Source organism: Pseudoliparis swirei, chromosome 22 (assembly GCF_029220125.1).
Source record: "Pseudoliparis swirei isolate HS2019 ecotype Mariana Trench chromosome 22, NWPU_hadal_v1, whole genome shotgun sequence".
Taxonomy (NCBI): domain Eukaryota; kingdom Metazoa; phylum Chordata; class Actinopteri; order Perciformes; family Liparidae; genus Pseudoliparis; species Pseudoliparis swirei.
In genome coordinates, this window is record NC_079409.1 from 21,786,159 (window position 1) to 21,810,146 (window position 23,988).

General features: G+C 47.8%; 1 protein-coding gene across 2 annotated transcripts in view; it reads right to left on the minus strand.

The window, feature by feature from the left end:
* The window catches only part of znf407 (zinc finger protein 407), a 144,400-nt gene extending 121,448 nt beyond the window's left edge, over positions 1 to 22,952 (minus strand). Inside the window, exons 1-4 of one of the 2 annotated variants that reach the window (XM_056444549.1) lie at positions 22,896 to 22,952; positions 20,852 to 21,565; positions 17,875 to 20,385; positions 10,283 to 10,397 (exon numbers count right to left, since the gene is read on the minus strand). In XM_056444549.1, the coding sequence (XP_056300524.1) occupies positions 10,283 to 10,397; positions 17,875 to 20,385; positions 20,852 to 21,500 (3,275 nt within the window). In that variant the 5' untranslated portion in view covers positions 21,501 to 21,565; positions 22,896 to 22,952. Of the gene's footprint in view, positions 1 to 10,282; positions 10,398 to 17,874; positions 20,386 to 20,851; positions 21,566 to 22,431; positions 22,490 to 22,895 lie in introns of those variants that run through there. The other variant, XM_056444550.1, reaches the window with a different exon arrangement.
* Positions 22,953 to 23,988: the final 1,036 nt, after the last annotated feature.

Genomic DNA, 23,988 nt, shown 5'->3' on the forward strand with positions numbered 1-23,988 from the left:
ACGCAGAGAGAGACCGAGATGAGAGCTACACGCGTCCCAGATGCCAGTCTCCGGGACGCTATCAAAACGTCGCGGTGGCAGACTCGCCGCGGAAAATAATCTATACCTACAGGAAGTCAATTAAAAAGTGCCAGGGGAGATTAAGAGCAGCGTGACAGCTTTTCTTTTTGTCGGGGGGGGGGGGACTGCTACGAGAGCACACAGGAAGGTGAAGCACGCACGGTGATGGTGGAGACATGTTGGCGGTGGCACGGTGGAAGGAGGCCACCCTAAAAGCCCCCCCCCCCTCATGAATATTAAAATGGCCCCTTGGCAGCCGGAAGCTGTGCCACCAGTCTGCACAGCGGCGTAATGTGTGTGTGTGTGTGTGTGTGTGTGTGTGTGGCGCTCGTCCGTCCGGATATCAATTAACTCCCGCGGTGTCAGTGTGATGGCCTCTCAATGGAAGGACGGCCCGTTCCCCTCTACACATCAGCTCGGCTTTGTGTCAACCATCCATCTCTCCCCGCCCCTCCCACCTCCTTCTCCGTCTCTCAAGCAGCCGGTAACTGAATGCACAAATTACTCTCCCCTCCACCTTTAACTCCCACTAAATCTTTCCCCCCTTTTTCCACTTTGCTGAGCCGGTATATTTTATTCCCTCCATCAAATATGCATCCCATTAATTAAGTTAAATTACTCCTGACTGACTGCCCCCCCCCCCCACCGATAGGGTGTCAACACCAGGAAACGCACGACTGTGAACCTGCAATGACACGGCCCCGACACTTAAACGTGAGTTACAGCCGTCCGCCGCTCCGTCCGCGGGCAGATTACCAGACACTTTGGTGGTGGAGTTAAGCGCCGGTTGCTCCTTCGCCTCCACCCGGCGTTTTAATAAGTGCACAATGGATGACACTCGCACTTCTGACAATGAGAGGACAGATATTTTAATTACGCCGCCCTTTTTTTCATCTGCCATCCTCATCTTTTAATTGCTGCTGTTAATCACTCATTAACCCCCCCCCCCCCCCCACCCCACCCTACATGATTAACTCCATAGAATGGATTGTTCAGCAACATTGTTTTTAATGATTTCACCACTTTTAAAAGGGGGTAAAGTTTTCTTTTTGTTCGGAGGTGGAGGGAGTTCACGTTGTTCACCTGTCTCTACCGGGCAGAGACGCGGGGCCTCCGTTAGCCGGGCAGAGACACGGGGCCTCCGTTAGCCGGGCAGAGACACCTCCGTTAGCCGGGCAGAGACACGGGGCCTCCGTTAGCCGGGCAGAGACACGGGGCCTCCGTTAGCCGGGCAGAGACACAGGGCATCCGTTAGCCGGGCAGAGACACAGGGCCTCCGTTAGCCGGGCAGAGACACGGGGCCTCCGTTAGCCGGGCAGAGACACGGGGCCTCCGTTAGCCGGCAGAGACACGGGGCCTCTGTTAGCCGGCAGAGACACCTCCGTTAGCCGGGCAGAGACACGGGGCCTCCTTTAGCCGGGCAGAGACACTGGGCCTCCGTTAGCCAGGCAGAGACACTGGGCCTCCGTTAGCCGGGCAGAGACACAGGGCATCCGTTAGCCGGGCAGAGACACCGGGCCTCCGTTAGCCGGACAGAGACACCTCCGTTAGCCGGACAGAGACACTAGTCTCCCCTTTTTCTCGTCATTTTTCTCTAATCTACCCTTTTTTCTAGTCTTTTTTTCTCTTCGCTGTGATATGAAAAAAGGCCCCAAAAAAGCCAACGCTAATAAATACAAAAGGATTACTCCCACTATTCTATTTACTACTTCACTGACGTCCTGCAAGTTGAGATTTAATGAAGAAAAAAAAAAAAGACCACAAGAGGTTTTAATGTTTTGGGGAACTGGTGAGATACGCAGAGCGGACAACGGCCTCTTAATTTAACCGGTCCTCCCGAGCCGCGGTGCTGGCTCACCGGTCTGGCCGTTTAGTGTCTGGACCTCAGAGTTGGTTTTTGTTTGTCTCCTGATTAAAGTAAACCCCCCCGCCCCCCAGGCCGCAGTTCGGGGCCCGCTAAAGAATATGAGATTGTTATTAAAAGCTAACGGGACTGATGTGCTGACGGTGAGCGCCTCCTTCCTCTCCGTCTGCGGCGCCGAGGAGGAGGAGGAAGTGGTGGGGGGAGGGGAGGGCCCCATTCCAACTCTTTTCAGAAGGCCTAATTTTTTTCCCGCCGGCACGAGAGCGCCTGAGCAAAGCGACCGATCTCCCTCAAGAACTCGCGGCGTGTAATTTGAAACACAAATCGCATTCGCCTCCATTTTTTTTCTGCTGAGCCCCGAAACCCCGAAACCGGACTAATGAAGCCATACGTCCGATGTCCAGAGACGTCGGCGAGGACGCCACACACACACACACACACACACACTAGAGGGGGAAATGAAGTTTGACAATCCCGGGACATGCAAAAAAATAAACAACAAAAAACAAGTCTAAAAAGTGTTCAACCGTGGATTTAAATTGATTCATGGATGCCGTCTCTCCTCTCTCTCTCTCTCTTCCCTCTCTCGCCATATTTCGGCACGAGTGTGTTTTCTATTGCAAACATAATTTTCCAAAACATCAGCCCGAGGCTACTAAACACATCCAATCCATTATGCCGCGCTTTATCGTGTTACGGGGGGGGGGGGGGGGTGTAACGGGCTGTAAAGCTGTCTCGGTCATAAAGAGCGATCGCAAGAGTGCCGAGTCAAACCACGAACGCCGCGCTCCTCCTCGTTATCCTCGCCGCGGCTTCGTCACATACTTAACCTTTCCGGACCGGCCTTCCTGCATTATTTCTCCAAATGACCTTTAGCGTTACTCATTCCATTTCCGGTAATGGCGCACTAAATTTAGTTAAATGCGTCAAGAGCAAAAATGTGTTTATTTTCTGGATGGGGACCGCCGGGCTGACCGACAAGAGCCGTGTTCCTCTTTTAAGTGTCCGGGGCGGTAAACATCAATACACCCCCCCCCCCCGATGGGCTCATGAGCACATCGAATTAAATTGATCAAAAAGTACGAAATTAAATTTTAAAAAAAAGAGGGGGCAGTAGCCATTTAGATAAGGAGTACATACGAAATATATTTAATATTGAAGTACGTGGCGAGCCGGTTTATCTCTTCCGGAAGGTTCAGAAGGTTACGCAACACCCGACGCCGACGTGGTCGCTGCAGCTCGGACGCCTCGTGAACCAGAACGCCGCCACACACCTGTCGGGGGTTTCACCGTGGGGATAAAAGAAGTGGACGGCCCGGCAGAAGCTCGCCCCGCAATGCATCCCGGTGCCACGCGCTCATCGGCCCAATGGGTGACGCGTCAGCCGGCGACTTTCACCGTCAACGCCGACAGGGCGATTTTAGATCTCTCTCACTTTGACTCCATTTTAACAGACATCAAATTATATATAATATATATACATTATATATAATCTAATTATATAATAAATATATTAATATATATTATATCAATTATATATAATATGATTTAAATGATATGTAATAATATAGATATATAATATTATATACATTATATATGCAATATAAATATATTATATATTATATATAATATTATATCTATATATACTATATATAAGTAACTTTTCTTTATTAGCTGTATTCCCTAAAAATAATTCATGATGATCATATTGTTGTTTTCCATTTATGACCTGTAGGTCAGATATAACAACTTTATTTTATGTATTTATTTTTTATTTTATGTAATTTTTGCACATATATATATATAATATGTATATTATATATATATATTATACATATAAAATATAATGGAATAATATATATTAATATATTTAATATAAATGATATATAATATCATTTAAATCATATAATATAATATATATATATACACTACCGTTCAAAAGTTTGGGATCATTTAGAAATTACTTTATTTTTCAAAGAAAAGCACTTTTTTTCAATAAAGATAACATTACATTGTTAATGTGGTAAATGACTATTCTAGGTGGAAGTGTCTGGTTTCTAATGAAATATCTCCAGAGGTGTATAGAGGCCCATTTCCATCAACTATCACTCCAGTGTTCTAATGGTACATTGTGTTATCGGCTTAGAAGACTAATTTCCTGAAAACAGTTATGCTGGTGATATTGAGCTTGAAGTTTGTAGAACAAAATTAATACTTCAAATATTAATCATTATTTCTAACCTTGTCAATGTCTTGACTATATTTTATATTCATTTGATAAATAAAAGTGTGATTTTTCATGGAAGACATGAAATTGTCTGGGTGATCCCAAACTTTTGAACGGTAGTGTATATATATATATTATATATGATTAACTTTTCTTTATTAGCTGTATTCCCTAAAAATAATTCATGATGATCATAATGTTTTTTACCATTTATGACCTGTAGGTCAGATATAACAACTTTATTTTATGCATGTTGTTTTTATTGTATGCATTTTATTTGGACATATATATATATCTATATATATATAGATTTATATATATATATTGACGGCGAGCTTGAAACAAGCGACACATCCAGAGCTCTGAGAAGGTTCAAACTCCGACATCAACACGCAGCGTTAACCCCTCAGCGGAGCGGGGGGGGGGGGGGGGGGACATGACGCATTTCACGCCCCCCTTCTGCTGTACAAACGGAAGGGGGCGGGGTCGGAGAGATCTTAGCGAAAGCGCTAATGCACGTGATGATTAAGTGTAACTCAAACACCGAGCGTGTTGTTCGCGGGCCTGACAGCCAGTAATTTGCTGTATTATATTCCGCGGTTTTAATTGCACGCCGCCGACGTGTCCCCTCCGACACGTTATGAAGCGATGATGTACAATTATTTCGGGGGGCGGCGGGAGATCACCGGAGTGACATTATAATCATCCTCATAGGGATCCCTCTCTTCATCTGCAACAACCATTACTGTTTAAATAGGGAGAAAGGGAGGGGGAGGAGGGGGTGAAGAAGAAGAAGAAGAATTAGAAGAAGAAAAAAAAAACCACATAAAAATAGTTCCGCCAGAATCTGCTTGAGGATTATAGAGAATCCCGTCAGGGGAGAAGGAGCGAGGGTGCGGACAGACAATGGCGGGGCTGAGCTAAGTGACGGCTTCCTCTGGATAAGCGGCGAGCTCAGACGCTCCTCCGCCCGTCAGCGCCGGGCCCCGCGCTCCTCGTGCGGGGCCCCCGGGCATTAAGGCACATTACAGCGGATGAGCCACGCAGGGCGGAACTGATGGGCTATTCTGGGGAGCGGACCAGACAATCTCACAAGACAGGGGGGGGACATGAAAACCCTGACACGAGCCAGCCCCATCCTGTTAACAGTCAAATCACACACACACACAACATGGAGTCATGACTATATATATTCTCTGCAAGACAAAGTCAAGAAAATTGTGACAAGGGAGGTGAGGGGGGGGGGGGTTGCAGCTTCCTCCACAGAGGCGGCTAAACTTTAGCGCTTTGCAAACTTTCAGTGCGTCTTCGTATTGTGAGAAAAACAAAAATGTAATTTTATTTGTTTCCCTCCTTCGCGTTCGTGAAGCGGCGCCGGCTCGCGACCCGCAATCACGCCGCGAAGAGAGAACCGGCGGCGCTCGAGGGGACGGCCCACGCCCGGCGTTAATACTCGGGGCGAAGATATTAAAGCGATGCCTCAAAGCGTTTAGACGCTTTATGCATAATTTAACACCTGCACTGGATGTCCGGCGCATCTTCGGGGAGAGGGCGAGCGAGCGGGGCGGGCGAGAGAGAGAGAGGCTGGAAATGCTGAATCCAGGGCCTTTCCTCTGCTGGATGATGGAGGAGAGGAGAGGAGGCTCATTAAGAGGCCCGAGATCCACTGAGGGCAGAGAAGAACACGGCGAGAGTAAAGTCGTCGTGTTTTTCATTTCTTTCTCCCGACCAATTAAAGATGAGGAATCTCATCTCGTATGTTAATCACCAATTTGTGTTCTTCTGCTGTTTTTTTGTTTTTTGTTGCACCTAAATAGTTCTTTACGGGGATAATTAAGACGGAGCGGAGCGTTTAAATAAGAGAGACACGTGAGGGGGGGGGGGGGGAGACAGGAAGCCCGTAGAGTGTTCGCCGTTGACGAGCGAGGAGGAGGCGCCGCCCGGCCGCTCCGGGTTGGATTGGCAGCGTGGTCAAGGGTTCCTCTCCGGCCCGGCCTCCATTTGCATTTGTTAATTAAAACGCTGCAACAATATGATCTTTAACCATCAACACACACACACACAGAGACACACAAACACACACAGAGACACACACATAGACACACACACAGAGAGACACACAGATACACACACACAGAGACACACAAACACACACAGAGACACACACACAGACACAGAGAGACACACATAGACACACACACACACAGACACACACACACATACACACACACAGAGACACACATAGACACACACACAGAGACACACACATAGACACACACACAGAGAGACACAGAGACACACAAACACACAGAGACACACACATAGACACACACACACACACAGAGACACACAAACACACAGAGACACACATAGACACACACACACAGAGACACACACACACACACACACACACAGAGACACACACACAAACACACAGAGACACACACATAGACACAGAGACACACACACACACACACACACACACACAGAGACACACACACACACAGAGACACACACACACACACAGAGACACACATAGACACACACACACACACAGAGACACACAAACACACAGAGACACACAGAGACACACAAACATACAGAGACACAGAGACACACACAGACACACACACACAGAGACACACAGAGACACACACACACAGAGACACACAGACACACAGAGACACACACACAGAGACACACACATAGACACACGCACACACACACAGAGACACACAAACACACAGAGACACACACATAGACACACAGACACACACACACACACACACAGAGACACACATACACACACAGAGACACACACACACATAGACACACACACACACAGAGACACACACACACACAGACACACACACACACACAGAGACACACACACACAGAGACACACACACACACACAGAGACACACACACAGAGACACACACACAGAGACACATAGACACACACACAGAGACACACACACACACAGAGACACACACACACACACACACACAGAGACACACACACACACACACACAGAGACACACACACACAGAGACACACAGACACACACACACACAGAGACACACACATAGACATAGACACACACAGAGACACACAGAGAGACACACACACACACACACACAGAGACACACACATAGACACACACACACACACAGAGACACACACATAGACACACACAGAGACACACACACAGAGACACACAGACACACACACACACACACAGAGACACACACATAGACACACGCACACACACACATAGACACACACACACAGACACACAGAGACACACACATAGACATAGACACACACAGAGACACACACACACAGAGACACACACACACACTCCATCAGGAGCCCAGATAATCTTCCCCGGGTCTGAAACTCTTAACGGGGAAAACACGGCGATCGATGGAGGTGAAGGGGATCTTTTCTCTTCTCTTTTGTTCAAGGAGTGGAGGATGAAACCGCGGCGGTGGAATGTGCTGATGCCGGCTGGACCAAACGTCAACAAACTAAAAAGAGGCAAAAGTCCGTAATGTCGTGCGGAGGCCCAGGAGCCTGAGAGCGGGGAAATAAATTAATGAAACGCAAATATTTATTGTATGAAAAAAAAAAAGAGTAAGAAACAAAAAGCAAACAGCCCCGAGATGGTCTTGTGTTAATTGAAATGATTAATGTTGATTACAAAGAAATATCCGGAAATATTGTACCACCCCCCTCCTCCCCCCCTCGTGGTTACGGGGTGTCGGTGGCGTCCGCACGCACAGCTTAAAATTACGCTACAATCTCACTTAAAACATTACACACCCCGAAACACCAGCCATCCATCAGCGCCGCCGAATACGGGCTAAGGCGTGTGGGCGTGTGTGTGTGTGTGTGTGTGTGTCTGTGTGCGTGTGTGTGTGTGGCCTTAATGAGGGTGTTTCTGGGGGCTTCTTTGTGTGTGCGCTGCTCTTTAGTCGAAGGAGGGACGGCCCGGTGATCACTCAGCGCTGAAAGCACACACCGGGCCGATTTGTCACCGGCGGGCCGCCGCTGGCAGCGCCCGGCTCCTCCACGCCGCGTGATTTGTGAAACCGTGGTGGGGGGGGGGGTTTAGTAGTCGCATTTAAAAAATATCTAAAAAACATATTGGGGGAACGGCTCTGCATGGGAAACGAGACGCCGCTTGGTCAAAAGCCCGAGCTGGAGAGAGAGAGTGTGTGTGGGGGTGGGGGGGGGGGGGGTTGTGAAACACGATCCCTCTCCTCTCATTAGGAGGAGACGCTGTGTGTTTGTTCAGATAAACATCAGCGGAGCCGAATGAACACGCCTCCTACTGGCCTCCTACTGGCCTCCTACTGGCCTCCTACTGGCCTCCTACTCGCCTCCTACTCGCCTCCTACTCGCCTCCTACTCGGCTCCTACTCGCCTCCTACTCGCCTCCTGCTCGCCTCCTGCTCGCCTCCTGCTCGCCTCTACTCGCCTCCTACTCGCCTCTACTCGCCTCCTACTCGCCTCCTGCTCGCCTCTGTGCCTCCTGCCGCCCCACTCGCCTCCTGCTCGCCTCCTGACTCGCCTCCTGCCTCCTGGCCTCCTGCCTCGCCCCACTCGCCTCCTGCTCGCCTCCTACTCGCCTCCTACTGCCCACTGCTCCCACTCGCCTCCACTCGCCTCCTCACTCGCCTCCTGCTCGCCTCCCACTCGCCTCCTGCCTGCCTCCACTGCCTCCCACTGCCTCACTCGCCTCCTACTCGCCTCCTACTCGCCTCCTACTCGCCTCCTACTCGCCTCTACTCGCCTCCTGCTCGGCTCCTGCTCGCCTCCTACTCGCCTCCTACTCGCCTCCTGCTCGCCTCCTGCTCGCCTCCTGCTCGCCTCCTGCTCGCCTCCTGCTCAGCTCCTGCTCGCCTCCTGCTCGCCTCCTGCTCGCCTCCTGCTCGCCTCCTGCTCGCCTCCTGCTCTGCCTTTTGCCTGAGCCTCTCATTGGCTGGAGGTCACAGGCCCTGAGCCAATGAGATGCTGCCGCTGGGTAACGGGCTTAACGTGGAGCAACTCCTTATGATGATACATGAGAAGGAAATGAAATACATGTGATGATTCTATAAGGACACACACAGGATACTCCTTATATTATATGATAGATAGATGGAGAGAGAGAGATAGATAATAGATAGATAGAGGGAGTGAGTGAAAGAGATAATATATATAGAGATATAAAGATATATATAGTAGAGAGATAGAGATAAGATATATATAGCGAGAGAGAGATAGAGAGAGAGCGATAATAGATAAAGAGAGAGAGTGAGAGATAGATAAATAGAGAGAGAGGGAGCTACTAGAGATAGAGAGAGAGAGAGAAAGAGGATAGATGGAAGGATTTAACGGTTTTTTCAGATTGAAATCCTCCGACTTTGATGGGGAGAGGAGCTCAGGTTCTGAACCTAAGCTCCTCTCTCTTTCTATTCTCTCTCTCTCTCTCTCTCTCTCTGTGGTCGGGTTAAATCGGATTGAATTATGAATTAGCTCGGGACAAATGCAATTTAAAGTGGGCCGCACAAAAGATAATGAGCAGATCGCTCCTCAGACACCACGAAACCTCACACACCTGACGGGCGAGTGTGTGTGTGTGTGTGTATAAATATATATATATAAATATATATATATATATAAATAATGATATATATAAATATAAATAAATAAACATATAAATAAATAAATATATATATAAATATATTTATATATATACATAAATACATAAATATATATATGATATTGATGTTATGAACCCAAACACGAGGGCGTTAGATGTTCAGACGTGTGTTTGATGTCCTCAACAAGTATGAAGCAGAACTAGTGGTTAGTTCTTCATGGTGGAGGAAGGAGATGATAACGGTTTCCACGGAGTAAAGCCTCAGAGATAAGCCCCGCCCCCTCTAAGCCCCACCCCCTCTAAGGCACGAATGAAGCGAAAAAGCCACGATTAGTCACGTGCGTCAACTCCACAAAGCGTTGCGAACATTCACCATGTTTTTTGGTTGCTAACGCAGCATTACGGGCAACGTCGCCGTGACAACTTCGTGCGGTCGTCCCGCGAGTCGCCCGCCGGTCTCGGGGTTCCCCGCCACTCACCCACAGATGTCGCACTTGTACTCCCTCATGCCGAGGTGCCTCTTCACGTGGTTCCTGGCGTCGCCCAGCTGAGCCGTCGCAAAGTTGCAGATCTTGCACATGAAGGGCTTGGATCCTGAAAGAGAGACGAGAGAAAGAGAGAGAGAGAGTTGATACCCAACAATAACACTGTGTATGAAAGAGGAGAGAGAGGAGAGAGAGAGGAGAAAGAGGAGAGGAGGGAGAGGAGAGAGAGAGAGAGTTGATACCCAACAATAACACTGTGTATGAAAGAGGAGAGAGAGGAGAGAGAGAGGAGAAAGAGGAGAGAGGAGGGAGAGGAGAGAGAGAGAGAGTTGATACCCAACAATAACACTGTGTATGAAAGAGGAGAGAGAGGAGAGAGGAGAAAGAGGAGAGAGGAGGGAGAGGAGAGAGAGAGAGAGTTGATACCCAACAATAACACTGTGTATGAAAGAGGAGAGAGAGGAGAGAGAGAGGAGAAAGAGGAGAGAGGATAGAGAGGAGAGAGAGGATAGAGAGGAGAGAGAGAGGATAGAGAGGAGAGAGAGGAGAGAGGAGAGAGGAGAGAGAGGATAGAGAGGAGAGAGAGGATAGAGAGGAGAGAGAGGAGAGAGAGAGGATAGAGGATAGAGAGAGAGGAGAGAGTTAATCCCCAACAACATAGCCTGTGTTGGGGACAAGGAGGTGGTCGCTGTGGTAACGCGGCGCCGCCGGTTCAGGACTCAGACGTGTCATGGCGGCTCATCCCTCGTTATTAGTTGTGTGTGAGACGAGTTCCACCGACTCCGATCCACGGGAGAGACGCCCCCTCAAGAGCAGGAAATAAACTAGTCACACTCCGAGTGCCAGGCGTCCCTTCTTCCCCTCCGCTCTCCATCCATCCTTGTCACTCCCTTCATCTCTTACCTACTCTTCCCCTCCGCCTGCGGATGCGTAAATTGGATTCCAAAGGTCAGGGCGAATGCGTAAATCAATTGCGTGTGCGCGCCGCCCGCTACCTCCCGTTCCATCATTAAAGCGCTAATCACTCTGGCGGGCTTCTCGGGGAGGTTTCTCCCTAATTATTGTCATTAATAAGTCCAGGGGGGAGGGGGGGGGGGGTGAGAGAGTGGCAGAGCCTCCGCCCGCCATCCGTCATGTAAGAGCAGGGCGGCGAGGGGGCGGCGGCCCAAACACTTGCCAAGAGGGTCCTTTCAAGAAACGCCATCTCAGAGAGAGAGAGGAGAGGAGAGAGAGAGGGGAGAGAGGAGAGAGAGGGAGAGAGGGGAGAGAGGAGAGAGAGGGGAGAGAGGAGAGAGAGGGGAGAGGAGAGAGAGAGAGAGAGGAGAGAGAGGAGAGAGCCTCGTTTCTATTTTTTTCTGATTCGATGCGAGGTCAAAGGTCAGGGATGTCCGATGTGTACAGATTGTAAAGCATTCGGAATTTGTGATATTGGGCTATATAAAATAAACTGAATTGAATTGTGTATATGTATATATATATTTTAAAAAATAAGTAATATATATATATATGTAAATATTTATATATAACTATTTATATATTATATATAAATATATATATATAATTATATACATATATAAATATATTTATATTAAATAAATATATATTAAATGTTTTTATATTATATATATATATATAATATAAATAGTTTATATTTATATAAATATATAAATAAATAAGAACAAAAGGCAGATAAACACATTAAGAATAGAAAACTATACATAAACACACTTCGCACCTAAATGTGCCGACACTTTCACAAACACGCGAATCACACAACGCGATCACCGACACCACGGGGAGAAACAACAACAACAAAAAGCAGACGACGCCCCCCCCCTCCCCCCGCCCGCCCACCGTCACGCACCTACATCTAGATTCGGTCCCCCACCTCACACCTGTGCACGTGCATTGCAGACGCATGCATTAAATTCATAAAACATCACCACCCATGGACAAACAGAAGGAGAGACAATTGCGCCCTCACACTCACACACACACACAAACACAAACACAAACACACACACACCCTGAAGTTGAGGTGAGAGGGAGGCGTGCGGTGGGGAGCTGATTTGTCCAGATGGCTGGCGGGAGGCTGGGACGTGGCTGCGAGGAGGGAGATGTAACGTCCCTCAGTTCCCACATCTTATCACATTAAGACTCACCAACTCAAACCGCCGCTGAACCGGAGCTGACCATCAACGCACCGCCATGTTGAATTAATATTGCCATCTACATCGAGGCGATGTGGATGGCAATATGGGGGGGGGGGGTGACTAATTCATTTCCTGAAAGGAGAGGAGAACCTCATGTCCCGTTTCACTCTCACACTCATACACACACTCACACACACACACACACTCATAGGGTGATGTCTCCCACCGTGTGCTGGGCTTTAATCTTCAGGTTTGGAGGAAGATAATTAAACATGTTGACCGATGGATTTCCAGGACTTTAAACCAAGTTTCCATCACTAAACTGAAATCTTGGAATAAACATGAACAATTTAGAACATGTTGCGTATCGAGAGCGTACGCCGGCTTATATTTTGAGCGTCTTACTGTAAAAAAACAGGTTAATTATTTCAAACTCGGCATAAATTAACATGTGATTATAACACATTTCCATGACTTTTCCAGAACTTTTTCCATGACTTTTCCAGGCCTGGAAATGACCATTTTAAAATTCCATGACTTTTCCAGGTTTTCCATGACCGTACGAACCCTGATTATATTTTTTTTAAATGTGGGAGGAGAGCAGGAGGAGAGCGGGAGGAGAGCTGGAGGAGACCTGGAGGAGAGCAGTAGGAGAGCGGGAGGAGACCTGGAGGAGAGCAGGAGTAATCGGGAGCGTCGCCTCTTCCTGTTTTAACGTAAACTCGACCGATGATTTTTCATTCAAATGATTTATTATTTTGTGAAGGCACCCAAAGTCCGCCCGACGACAGCGTGGCCGTGTTGATGATATTCAGGTTTCTGAGGTCAAAGACATTCGTGAGAGTTGATTTTCTTCATGTCAAACACAGAGTTTCATTTCCAGGGGAAAGAAAAGAACAAAAAAATACAAATTGAAAATATTTAATATAATATGCGGCTGCATTAAAGAGTCATTTTGGTCCAAAATGTCTTCTTTTTTTTCTAAATGTGTGTGTGAAACTTTACAAACTGTGTGTCGGTGCTCCTCGTGTTTTCATCCCGTCATTCACAGCTCGACGACGGGTTTATTTAAAATACTTTAAAGAAGACAACATCCGGGACACACAGACACACACACACACACACAATAACGTTAATCATCCCACAACCGGAGAATAGTTCACCAACAAAAGCGAGCACGTCGACGAGTTCTACCTGAGCGTGTGTGTGTGTGTGTGTGTACGCGTGCATGTGTGTGTGTGTGTGTGTGTGTGCGTGTCAGACGGCTCACTCCGGTGAAAAAGTGACCAATTTACCTCAAAATGCAAATTCCAGCTCCGCCCACTTTGGCAAAGTGAATTTCCTTTAAGGGACAAAATGACAAATCTGTGTGCAGCCTCCTCCTCCCCCCCCCCCCCCCCCCGGCCCCTGATTTCACTGATTAATCAAGTGAATAGAAACTAGGGCTTAATTAAAAGCATGTGGACGTGCCCCCCCCCCCCCACACACACACACACCTTGCAGCTTCACAGCCCCACAAACAAACTCCCGGCCAGAGAAGTGAGCGTCCTCGGTGGAAGACGGTGAAGGATTCCCTGTGATGAGGAACTCAGCGATAACAGCAACTGGCAAATGTTGTCAAAGTGAAGAGAAATGGACGCTTTCCACAAATATGGAGCGCGTGAAGCGAGAGTCATCGCACAAACAAGCACATAACTCATCACTAAGAAGAGGTAAACCTTTAGAAAATAAAGGAATAAAAGTGTTCGCCGTTCGGAACCTCGGGACGCGCCCTTGACTCGAGGCGCCACGCCTTTCATTTTCTTAAGTAACATGAAGTGAGCGACCTCGAATTTCAAGAATTATGACACGGGGGGGGGATTATGAATCCATATAGACTATTCGTTAATAAGAAGAAAGTGGTGGCGTCGCATTAATCATCGGGGGCGTGACCTCCTCGCGGCGTGGAGCTGTTTGACTTTGGGCCCCACAAGGAGACGGGCACACATACGACGGACAGAAAATAAAATAAAATAATAAAATAGCACAAAACATGTCGTTTCCCTTCCAATAAACTGACGTCTTTTACCCTCGAGGTCAGTTGGACTGCAGCTATTTAAACTTGCAGAAAATTATTCTAATTCCGATTAGTTCCCGTGTGTAAGTGTCAGGTACGTAATGTGTGTGTGTGTGTGTGTGTGTGTGTGTGTGTGTGTGTGTTGATACCTAAATAGCCCTTAAATAAAATAGTGTGTAGAAGGCCGCTGTGTAAACGTGTACATGTTTCCCCTCCCCCGCCTCATGTGTGAGCTATCTGTGGTTTGCTGGTTTTGTTCGGGCCCAAAAGCTTTTTGAGGATTTTAAAAATGTCATGTTATAGTTATAGTGACCTCAATATCATCCAAAACAACCAACACCGATAACACAGGTGATAAAATGTTGATATTTCAGCCTGAGGGTCAAAGAACAGCGATGTGCACGAGTGTGTTCAGGACATTAAAAACATGTAAACATGTTCATTTTATATTTACCCAGTTGTTCTCTTTAAATCACTTAAATGGCTCTTAAATAGCTCTTATTGTGGTACTTTTGTAGTTCGACTATCTTGAGGAAATGTTGCTTTCTGTATTCTTGTTGTTCTTAGTTTGGACTCTAGGTTGATGCACTTATTGTAAGTCGCTTTGGATATAAGCGTCTGATAAATGACATGTCATGTAATGTAAACATCGAATGGGGTCAAATTGACCCCAAAGGTCACAGGAGGGTTAAAGTGAATCTCTCTTTTACGTCATTTTCGGCCTGTTGCGTTTATGTCAATGTGATGACGTGAGGGAGTGAAGTGGTGAATATTATCTCTGGGTTTTCCTCCAGAAAAGCTACAATACCAACAACCTACGAGTGGAAAACATGCTATTGTACCTCCCCACACACACACACACACACACACACACACACACACACAGGAGCCTGGACTTCAATTAAAGTCCCATTAAAGTTTGGGCTGAAAGGGGGATGAACCAGAAGAGGCAGAGGAGGGCATTTATCGACGTCGCCCTCACATCTCGTTGCCGCATTAAGTTGATTTTAAAAGCAATTAATACACGCGGTCAGGGCGGCGTGATGGAGCGGCGTGTTCTGGACCCGCCGGGCGGCTCCCGGCCGGAGCGCCGGCCCTCAGGCCCGCCGCGGCCCCGCTCCGCTTTATAAATGACAAGATAAATCTTAATGGATTGAGGATAATCAGCGAGCCATGAAGGCTGACATGTACACACACACGCACACACACACACACACACACACACACGGGCGTACGGACACCAGGGAAATTAAAGGCTTTGAATACGTCTGCATTGATTATTTTAAATTATTAGCCCACCTCTCTTTGGACCTCCAATGCTTTTAGCCGAAGCTTTAACACATTTACAGAGACTTATTGACTATAATTACAACTGAGTCTTGGTAATGGACACATCAATTATGAGCCGCGCACGTCTCTGACCGAGCGCTGCTCAGGGAATCCCAATCTGGGGTCCATTAGCGTCTCTCCTGCCGCTCTGAAGCTCCATCAGTCTTTACCTTCACCTCTGGTGGAGCAGCGATTACCTGGCTGCAGCAGAGAGCGGCCGCAGCGTGAGGAGGCTGCCGGAGAACCAGCTCGATACGATGCAAGTGTACCTCGAAAACAAGAAAGGCCGAATAGCGGAGCAGCTTGTCTTGTCCGATGTGCTCGTTCGGCTTTAGAAGGCCTCAAATCAGCCACAGAGGGTTTCGTGATTTATACGCCGACTGCTGCACTTAAGCAAATGTTATTAAAATGTCCTTCTGATTAAAAAAAAATCATTTCTAGTTCAAATGAGTTCACAAATTGAATAACAACGCATTGAACATGCAGAGTGTGATACCCCAGTTTGGATTTGAATACATTAGGGGCCTTTTGTCCTTATTTATATTTATATATATATATACAGTATATATGTATATATATATATTTATATATAAATATAAGGGCTGTCAATCGATTAAAAAAATTTAACTAATTAATCGCACATTTTGAAATTCATTAATCGCGATTAAAAGTTGTTTTTCTTCTTTTTAAAGACTAAACTTCACACAGAGCTGTGTTTTCAAAGAGGCTCCTACATATAAAGTGCCAGCGAGGTATTTAATATCGTGGATGATAAATTGTTTCTTCAGTGAAACATCAGATTAGTAAAAAAAAGAAGTACATTGAGACCCCATTGGTCCTGTCATCTTTACCACTGAACAGCAGAACCAGTGGCCTTGGTGACTGACTGACATTCACATATGTCACGTTAACCCTCTGGAGGCTGGGGGCATTTTATACATTTTACAAAAAAATCTAGATATAAATATATATATGTGTAAATATTTATATAGATTTATATATATGTATATACAGGACTGTCTCAGAAAATTAGAATATTGTGATGAAGTTCTTTATTTTCTGTAATGCAATTAAAAAAACAAAAATGTCATGCATTCTGGATTCATTACAAATCAACTGAAATATTGCAAGCCTTTTATTCTTTTAATATTGCTGATTATGGCTTACAGCTTAAGAAAACTCAAATATCCTCTCTCTAAATATTAGAATATCATGAAAAAGTATACTAGTAGGGTATTAAACAAATCACTTGAATTGTCTAATTAACTCGAAACACCTGCAAGGGTTTCCTGAGCCTTGACAAACACTCAGCTGTTATAAATCTTTTTTACTTGGTCTGAGGAAATATTAACATTTTATGAGATAGGATTTTAGAGTTTTCTTAAGCTGTAAGCCATAATCAGCAATATTAAAAGAATAAAAGGCTTGCAATATTTCAGTTGATTTGTAATGAATCCAGAATGCATGACATTTTTGTTTTTTTAATTGCATTACAGAAAATAAAGAACTTTATCACAATATTCTAATTTTCTGAGACAGTCCTGTATATATATATATATATATATAATAAAAATATATCGGGGGGGGATCTGATTGCACGCACTTTTAATGAAGTATCGATACTAAAAATATGCTAAATTATATTGTTTTTAACGTAGAGATACCTTGTTAGTATCGCTTCACCGTGCAGCATGACACCAGTAGATGTAGCGGGCTAACATTCAAGCTAACCCCCCAAACGCTGTCGACATCTGAACGCTGATTGGCCGAGACGCGACACGTCCCATCAAAGATGTTTTATTGTGAAGAGCACCACTTCACATTTTCTCCGCGTCTCACTGCAATCTCAACGGCAGCGGGCCAGGTGACCCCCCCCCCCCCCCCCACCCCCCAAAACAAAAACTCTTCGGATCTACACTAGACACGTGGATGACCTATTGTGATTTCGCTGAAAGGTGACAAGTTTTCCGGTATGATAAATGACAAATTACACCGGCGTAAAACGAGGGATACCATCCCCGACCCGCCCCCTGAGCCGGCGTGCGTACCTGTGTGCGTGCGGATGTGCGCCAGGAAGGCCATGGAGTTGCTGCTCTTGCACACCTTGCCGCAGTGCTTGCACACGCTGCCCTGGTTGTCCTCGCGCTCGCGGTTGATCTGCTCCGTGTCCTCCAGCACGTACTTGTTGACCTCCCTCAGGAGCTCCTCGTGCTTCTCCTTGATGTGCACGAACAGGTCCTGCTCCGAGGCGAAGCGGTCGGTGCACTTGACGCACTTGAAGCCGGCGCCGCCCTCCGGCAGCGTCTCCACGCTGTTGCGCTCGTTGCGCAGGTGCGCGGCGCTCGTCAGGTGCTGGTGCAGGTTGCTCTCCGTGTAGAACGACTTGCCGCACACCAGGCAGTGGAAGTGCTTCTCCTTGGACGGGTGCTTCATGGAGATGTGCACGTTGAGGCCGCTGACGCCGTCCGCCACGAAGCCGCAGTCCTCGCAGCGGATGCGGGCGTTGCTCCGCTTGGCCTCCCGCCTCGCCTTCGGCGCCTTGCGCCGGATCTTGCGCACGTGGCTCGAGTCGGAGGGCGTCGGGACGCCGCCCGTCAGGCAGACGACGGCCGCCTCGCCCTCCGGGGCCGGGCCGCCCCGCTGCCGCCGCTCCTGCTCGGCGAGGTCCTTCACGGACACGATGCAGGCGTCGAAGGGCGGCGCTCGGGACATCTGTGCGTTCGGGTGGCCGACGTCGCTCGAGAGTTCCTCGTCCGCGCTCGGGGGTTCTTCGTCCGCTGGCTTCCCCTCTTCCTCAGGGCTCTCCTGCTGTGCGCACTGATCCACCGCAGGAAGAAGTTCTGCTGGGGCTTCTTCACACAGCTCCACGAGTCCAACCGGCTCCCTGCTACTGGAGGACGACAGACTCTCTACTTGCTTCTCGTCTGCACTGCTAGCTACCGCGGCAACAGCATCCTCAGCATCCTCAGCAGGTTCAACATTCATAGCATCCTCAGCATCCTCAGCATCATCAGCAGGTTCAACATTCATAGCATCCTCAGCATCCTTAACGAGCTCAGCATCCTCAGCATCCTTAACGAGCTCAGCATCCTCAGCAGGTTCAACATTCATAGCATCCTCAGCATCCTCAACGAGCTCAGCATCCTCAGCATCCTTAACGAGCTCAGCATCCTCAGCATCCTTAACGAGCTCAGCATCCTCAGCAACCTTAACGAGCTCAGCATCCTCAGCATCCTTAACGAGCTCAGCATCCTCAGCAACCTTAACGAGCTCAGCATCCTCAGCAACCTCAGCATCCTCAGCATCCTCAGCATCCTCAGCGTCCTCATTGTCCTCATTGTCCTCATTGTCCTCGGCAGGCTCTGTGGTCGCGTCTGCATTCTGACTCTCGGCGGCGTGGCCGTCCTCAGAACACGAGTCGGCCTCCGCGAGCTCTCCCCGCTCCTCGCCGCCGGGCGGCTCCAGGTAGCTCTGGCTCTTCAGTTTGTGCTTTTCGGTGACGGCGTGGCGAGACATCTCGCGGCTCGTCACGGCGTAGTAGCTACACGCCAGGCAGACGTACTCAAAGTCTTTGGTGTGCTTCCTCTTGACGTGCAGGTGGAGCGACGGGATCGACTGGGCCACGAAGTCGCAGAAGCCGCACGCGCTGACGGGGTCGTATTTGCTTTTCTTCTGGCCGCCGTCGGACCGCGTTTCCTCCTCGTCGTCGCCGCCGCGCTCGTTTGCCGCCGCCACCGAGTCGTCGGACTCCGCCTCTTTGTCGGCGCTCTGCCGCGCCGCGTCGGCTTCCTGCGCTTCCCCGGCCGCCGCGGGGACGCCGGCGTCTCGGTTCTCGCCGGCGCTCTCTTGCGCGCGCCGCACGTGTTTCTTGGTGATGCAGTGGCGGTCCATGTCCCCTTTGGTCACGCAGCTGTAGTTGCACAGCGTGCAGCTGTAGCCGTACTCCTTGCTGTGCTTGCGGCGGACGTGGACGCTGAGGTTGGTGGCGTTGGACACCACCAGGCCGCAGTAGCCGCAGGTGGTCGTGGAGCCTTGCTTCGGCCGGCCTCGCTTCCTCCTCGGGGTTTCCGGCTCCGAATCCTCCTCGTCGACGGGAGCCGCCCTCGTTTCCCGATTCCCCTTCGTCGGAGCCGCCGTCGTCGGAGCCGTCGAAGCCGCCGCCGCCGACTCTCCGCCGGCCGGTTCATCGACGAGGCCGGCGTCTCCCACGGAGTCCCCGTCGACGCTCTCGACGCAGGCGTCGAAGGAGGCGGAGTCGCCGCCCGGGTCCCCTTCCTGCCGCCGCGCGTGGCCGTCCGAGGACAGGTGAGCCTCCATCCACTCCGGCGTGGCCGCCAGGACGTCGCACAGCTTGCAGCGGTACCACGCCTGGCCCGGGTGGATGTCCCGCGTGTGGTTCTCCAGCAGCGCCGGCGTGCTGACCCTGAAGTCGCAGTTGTAGCACTTCAGCTGGAACCTGCTGAACGGACGCTTCGCCGCCACGCGGATGGGCGGGGCCTTCGCGGCGCTGCCGGGATCTTCCGCCTCCTTGGCTCCGCTCGTGTTCTCGCCGGCCTCGACTGAAAGACATTTAAAAAAAAACACTTTTATTGAAGTCTCTTTTCAACCAATTGAATTGAAGATGTGCGCAATTACTTTGAAGGAAAAATGCACAAACTGTGGGAATTTCTTTTTTACCTTTGCATTGAAAATGCGGAAGGTTATGTTTTGATCGCCGTGTATTTATTTATTTGTATGCGTGTTACTCGCATAACTCAAAAAGTATTAAACCGAATCGCATGAAATTTGGTGGGATGATTGGTTATTATCCGGGGACCATTCGATTAGATTTTGGGATCGATCGGGTCAAAGGTCAAGGTCATGAAAAGGTCAAAATCTTCTATTTACCATAGCGCGGTCAATTTGTATCCAATTGGCATGCAACTAATGCCAACATGTTCATAATTCAATGCCCAATCTTGTGATATGCGAAGGTATGCGCTCTACCGAGTGCCCGTTCTAGTTTATGCAATAGTTCATACTCACATGTGTACGGGGTGTCTTTGGTGTGGTATCTCTGCATGTGCACGTCCAGAGGGGACTTGTCCCGGAACTCTTGTCCGCAGTAGTTGCAGGAGTGGATCATCTTCGGCTTCGGGGTTCTCTTGCTCACCCTCCTCTCCTGTGTGGGGACCGCCTCCTCTCGATCGGCCTGCTGTGTGTCTGGTAACGTTTCCTTTCCAGTCGTACCGCTCGTGTCGACGCCGCCCGCCGCTCTCAGCTCGTCGCCGTCACGCCCCTGGTTGCACTCCATTTTGCCGGCGCTCTCCGTCTCCATTTCCACTTCCTGTTGGATTTCGTCCGACGCGTTTTCATTTTCTTCGGCCGGCTTCGCGGTCCTGTTGTTCTTCGAGTTCTTCCCGTGCATTCGCGTGAAGTGGATCTTCAGGGATCTCGGACATTTGGCCGAGAAGCCGCAGACCGCGCAGATGTTTTCCCCGTCTCCTGGCGCAGAGACCGGCCGCAGCCTCTCGGCGGCGCCCTCGTCCGTTTCTTTAGGCCTGGCGGTCCCACGGGGCGAGCCACTTTTCGTTTCCTCCATCTCCACATCACCTGGCAGCACCTTCACAGCGGCGTCATGATCAGAACCGTTCTCCTCAGCGGGCTCTTTTCCCGATATCAACGCTACATCCATTTCATAGCCTGCTATAAACGTATAACGGTGGAGTCGATCGGGATCATCAAGGCTGCAACTGACTCCTGGAAAAAGAGAAAAAAACTGAATATATGGCATCTTCAATAATCTGAAACACAAGTGCAATGGCCCCAAATTGCGTAATTAAACACAAGCTTCTGAATAGTGAGCAATCTATAACTGCACCATCTGCCTCATCGCCAGGTGAATGTCGCCACCTAGTGGTTCAGGGCACAAACTGCTTGATACGAACATATCAGCACCTGAGCTTGATGTCATTTAACTCCAGTCAGTCATGTAATGGTGCATACACATGGCAATGTTTCAGAAGCATCATGAAATGCTGATGGACAAAACTCCATAGCGCTACAGCCAAGATCACACCAGTACAAGTATACGAAGTACAGCTTAAGAAGTATATTGTGAATAACCACATGTCTAGTGTTGCAGCAGTCTCAAAGTGTATTATTTCTGCATAGATTAAAAGTAAATATTAGACAGTGCTTCACTTTTTGCTTGTATTCCTGTTTGCAGCATGTTTCTTTTTGCCACTTAATACTAAAAACTAATCATTCGCTTGTGTTTAACTTATTTGCAGCACATTTTTAAACGACCACACAATCCATGGTTTATCCAAAAGTATATAGGGAGCATCTTGTGCAGGCGAACATTATGTTTCAGCCCATCCTCAGGTGTGAATTGCCACAAAGTTTAAAATTCATATTTATGTACCTTTTTATCTGCATTTTATCTTTTGTTTTTGGTAAGGATTTGTGTACAAACAAAACAATATATATTTATATATACAGACTTATATGTGTATCTATATATAAAATAAATACTGTACATCAACTAGAAATGTGTGCGCGTGTGTGTGTGTAGTGGCTCATGTCTTGTTTCTGCTTGTACGGCTCAGTGTGTTTGTGCTTACAAACGTAAAACGCGGGATTCGTACAAAAGTAAAAATACACCAACAAGGGTCGAGTTCATTGTTAGACAGTTCGTCCAAACTGTTTGCGAGTCGTAGATTTCTCTTTCGCCTCCATACTCATGTGAAAGGAGGCGAAGTTGTTGTCAACGCTGCTGCTGGCTACCGCGGCTAACTTGCTAACTAGCCACATGATTCTCAACTGATCATTCGGGCACGTCCAATAGAATCGCTCCATCGGCTGTGTAGTCCAATCAGAGCGGGGCAGAGGCGGGTCTAACTCGCTCCGCGGCTTGGAAAACGACGGCATCACAGTGGCCCAAAAAGGAGGCTAACGTCGACCTCTGAAACAGTGCTCTAAATGGCCGAAACATTGCCTGAATAAACTCCGGAGAGTCTTCTATCGCATCAGGAAAAGCAACTCGTTAAATTACGAGATAATACAGTGAGACCTCAATTGAACTTACCTCTTGTTATACGACTATTTCCACTGTCCGCGCTTTTTGCTGCTAGACACTAATGGCGTACCGTAGCGTGAGCCCAGCGTCACGGAGGGGGCGGCGCGAGCGGCGGCGCTTCTTTCTCTTTTTTTCGCCATCAGCTGATTTGATCACGTGACGCGTTCCCAGCGCTGTGGGTAAAACACACTAAACACTCGTTATGGTGCCGGGAACTCGATGAAATTAGTGGCATTTTGTCTCGGTGGTAAAAGCGAAGACCCCGCGAGTGGACATGTGGAGACCTGCATTGCTGCTGCTCAGTGTTGAGTTCATTTTAACACTGACAGGCAGGACGTGATGCATTCAATGTCATGTTTTAATGCAACGGACTCGACAGCCAGAGGAAGTATCATGCATACATGTGAATAAATGTTGTGCGTTTTAGTTTAAATGAACATACTATTCACTGCTCTTGAATTGTTGGATCTGTTTTTTGTAACATTTATATATATATATATATATATATATATATATATATGTGTGTTTATATATATGTATATATACATGCACATATATATATATACATATTTATAAATATATGTATATATACACACACTCACACAAATATATATATATATGTGCATGTATATATACATATATATAAACACACACATATATATATATATATATATGGATATACATATATACACACATATATATATATATATAATATGCTTCTATTGCAGCTGGGGCCTTTTCCTCAGGTTTTACCTCATCAGTTGACTCTTCCTCTTCATCATCATAAATGTATTACATTACATTACATGTCATTTAGCTGGGGCCTTTTCCTCAGGTTTTACCTCATCAGTTGACTCTTCCTCTTCATCATCATGAATGTATTACATTACATTACATGTCATTTAGCAGATGCTTTATCCAAAGCGACTTACAAAAAGTGCATCAACCATGAGTAGAAACTGTTATAATCAACCGTCTATCAGCAAGCGGAGAAGTCATCTTAATTTGAATGCAGCACATTGTTATATTTCTGCTGAATCTGTAATTAATGTGCTTTTGTTTTTTAAGTTAAAAAAACAAAATCTGCACACAAAGGTAACAC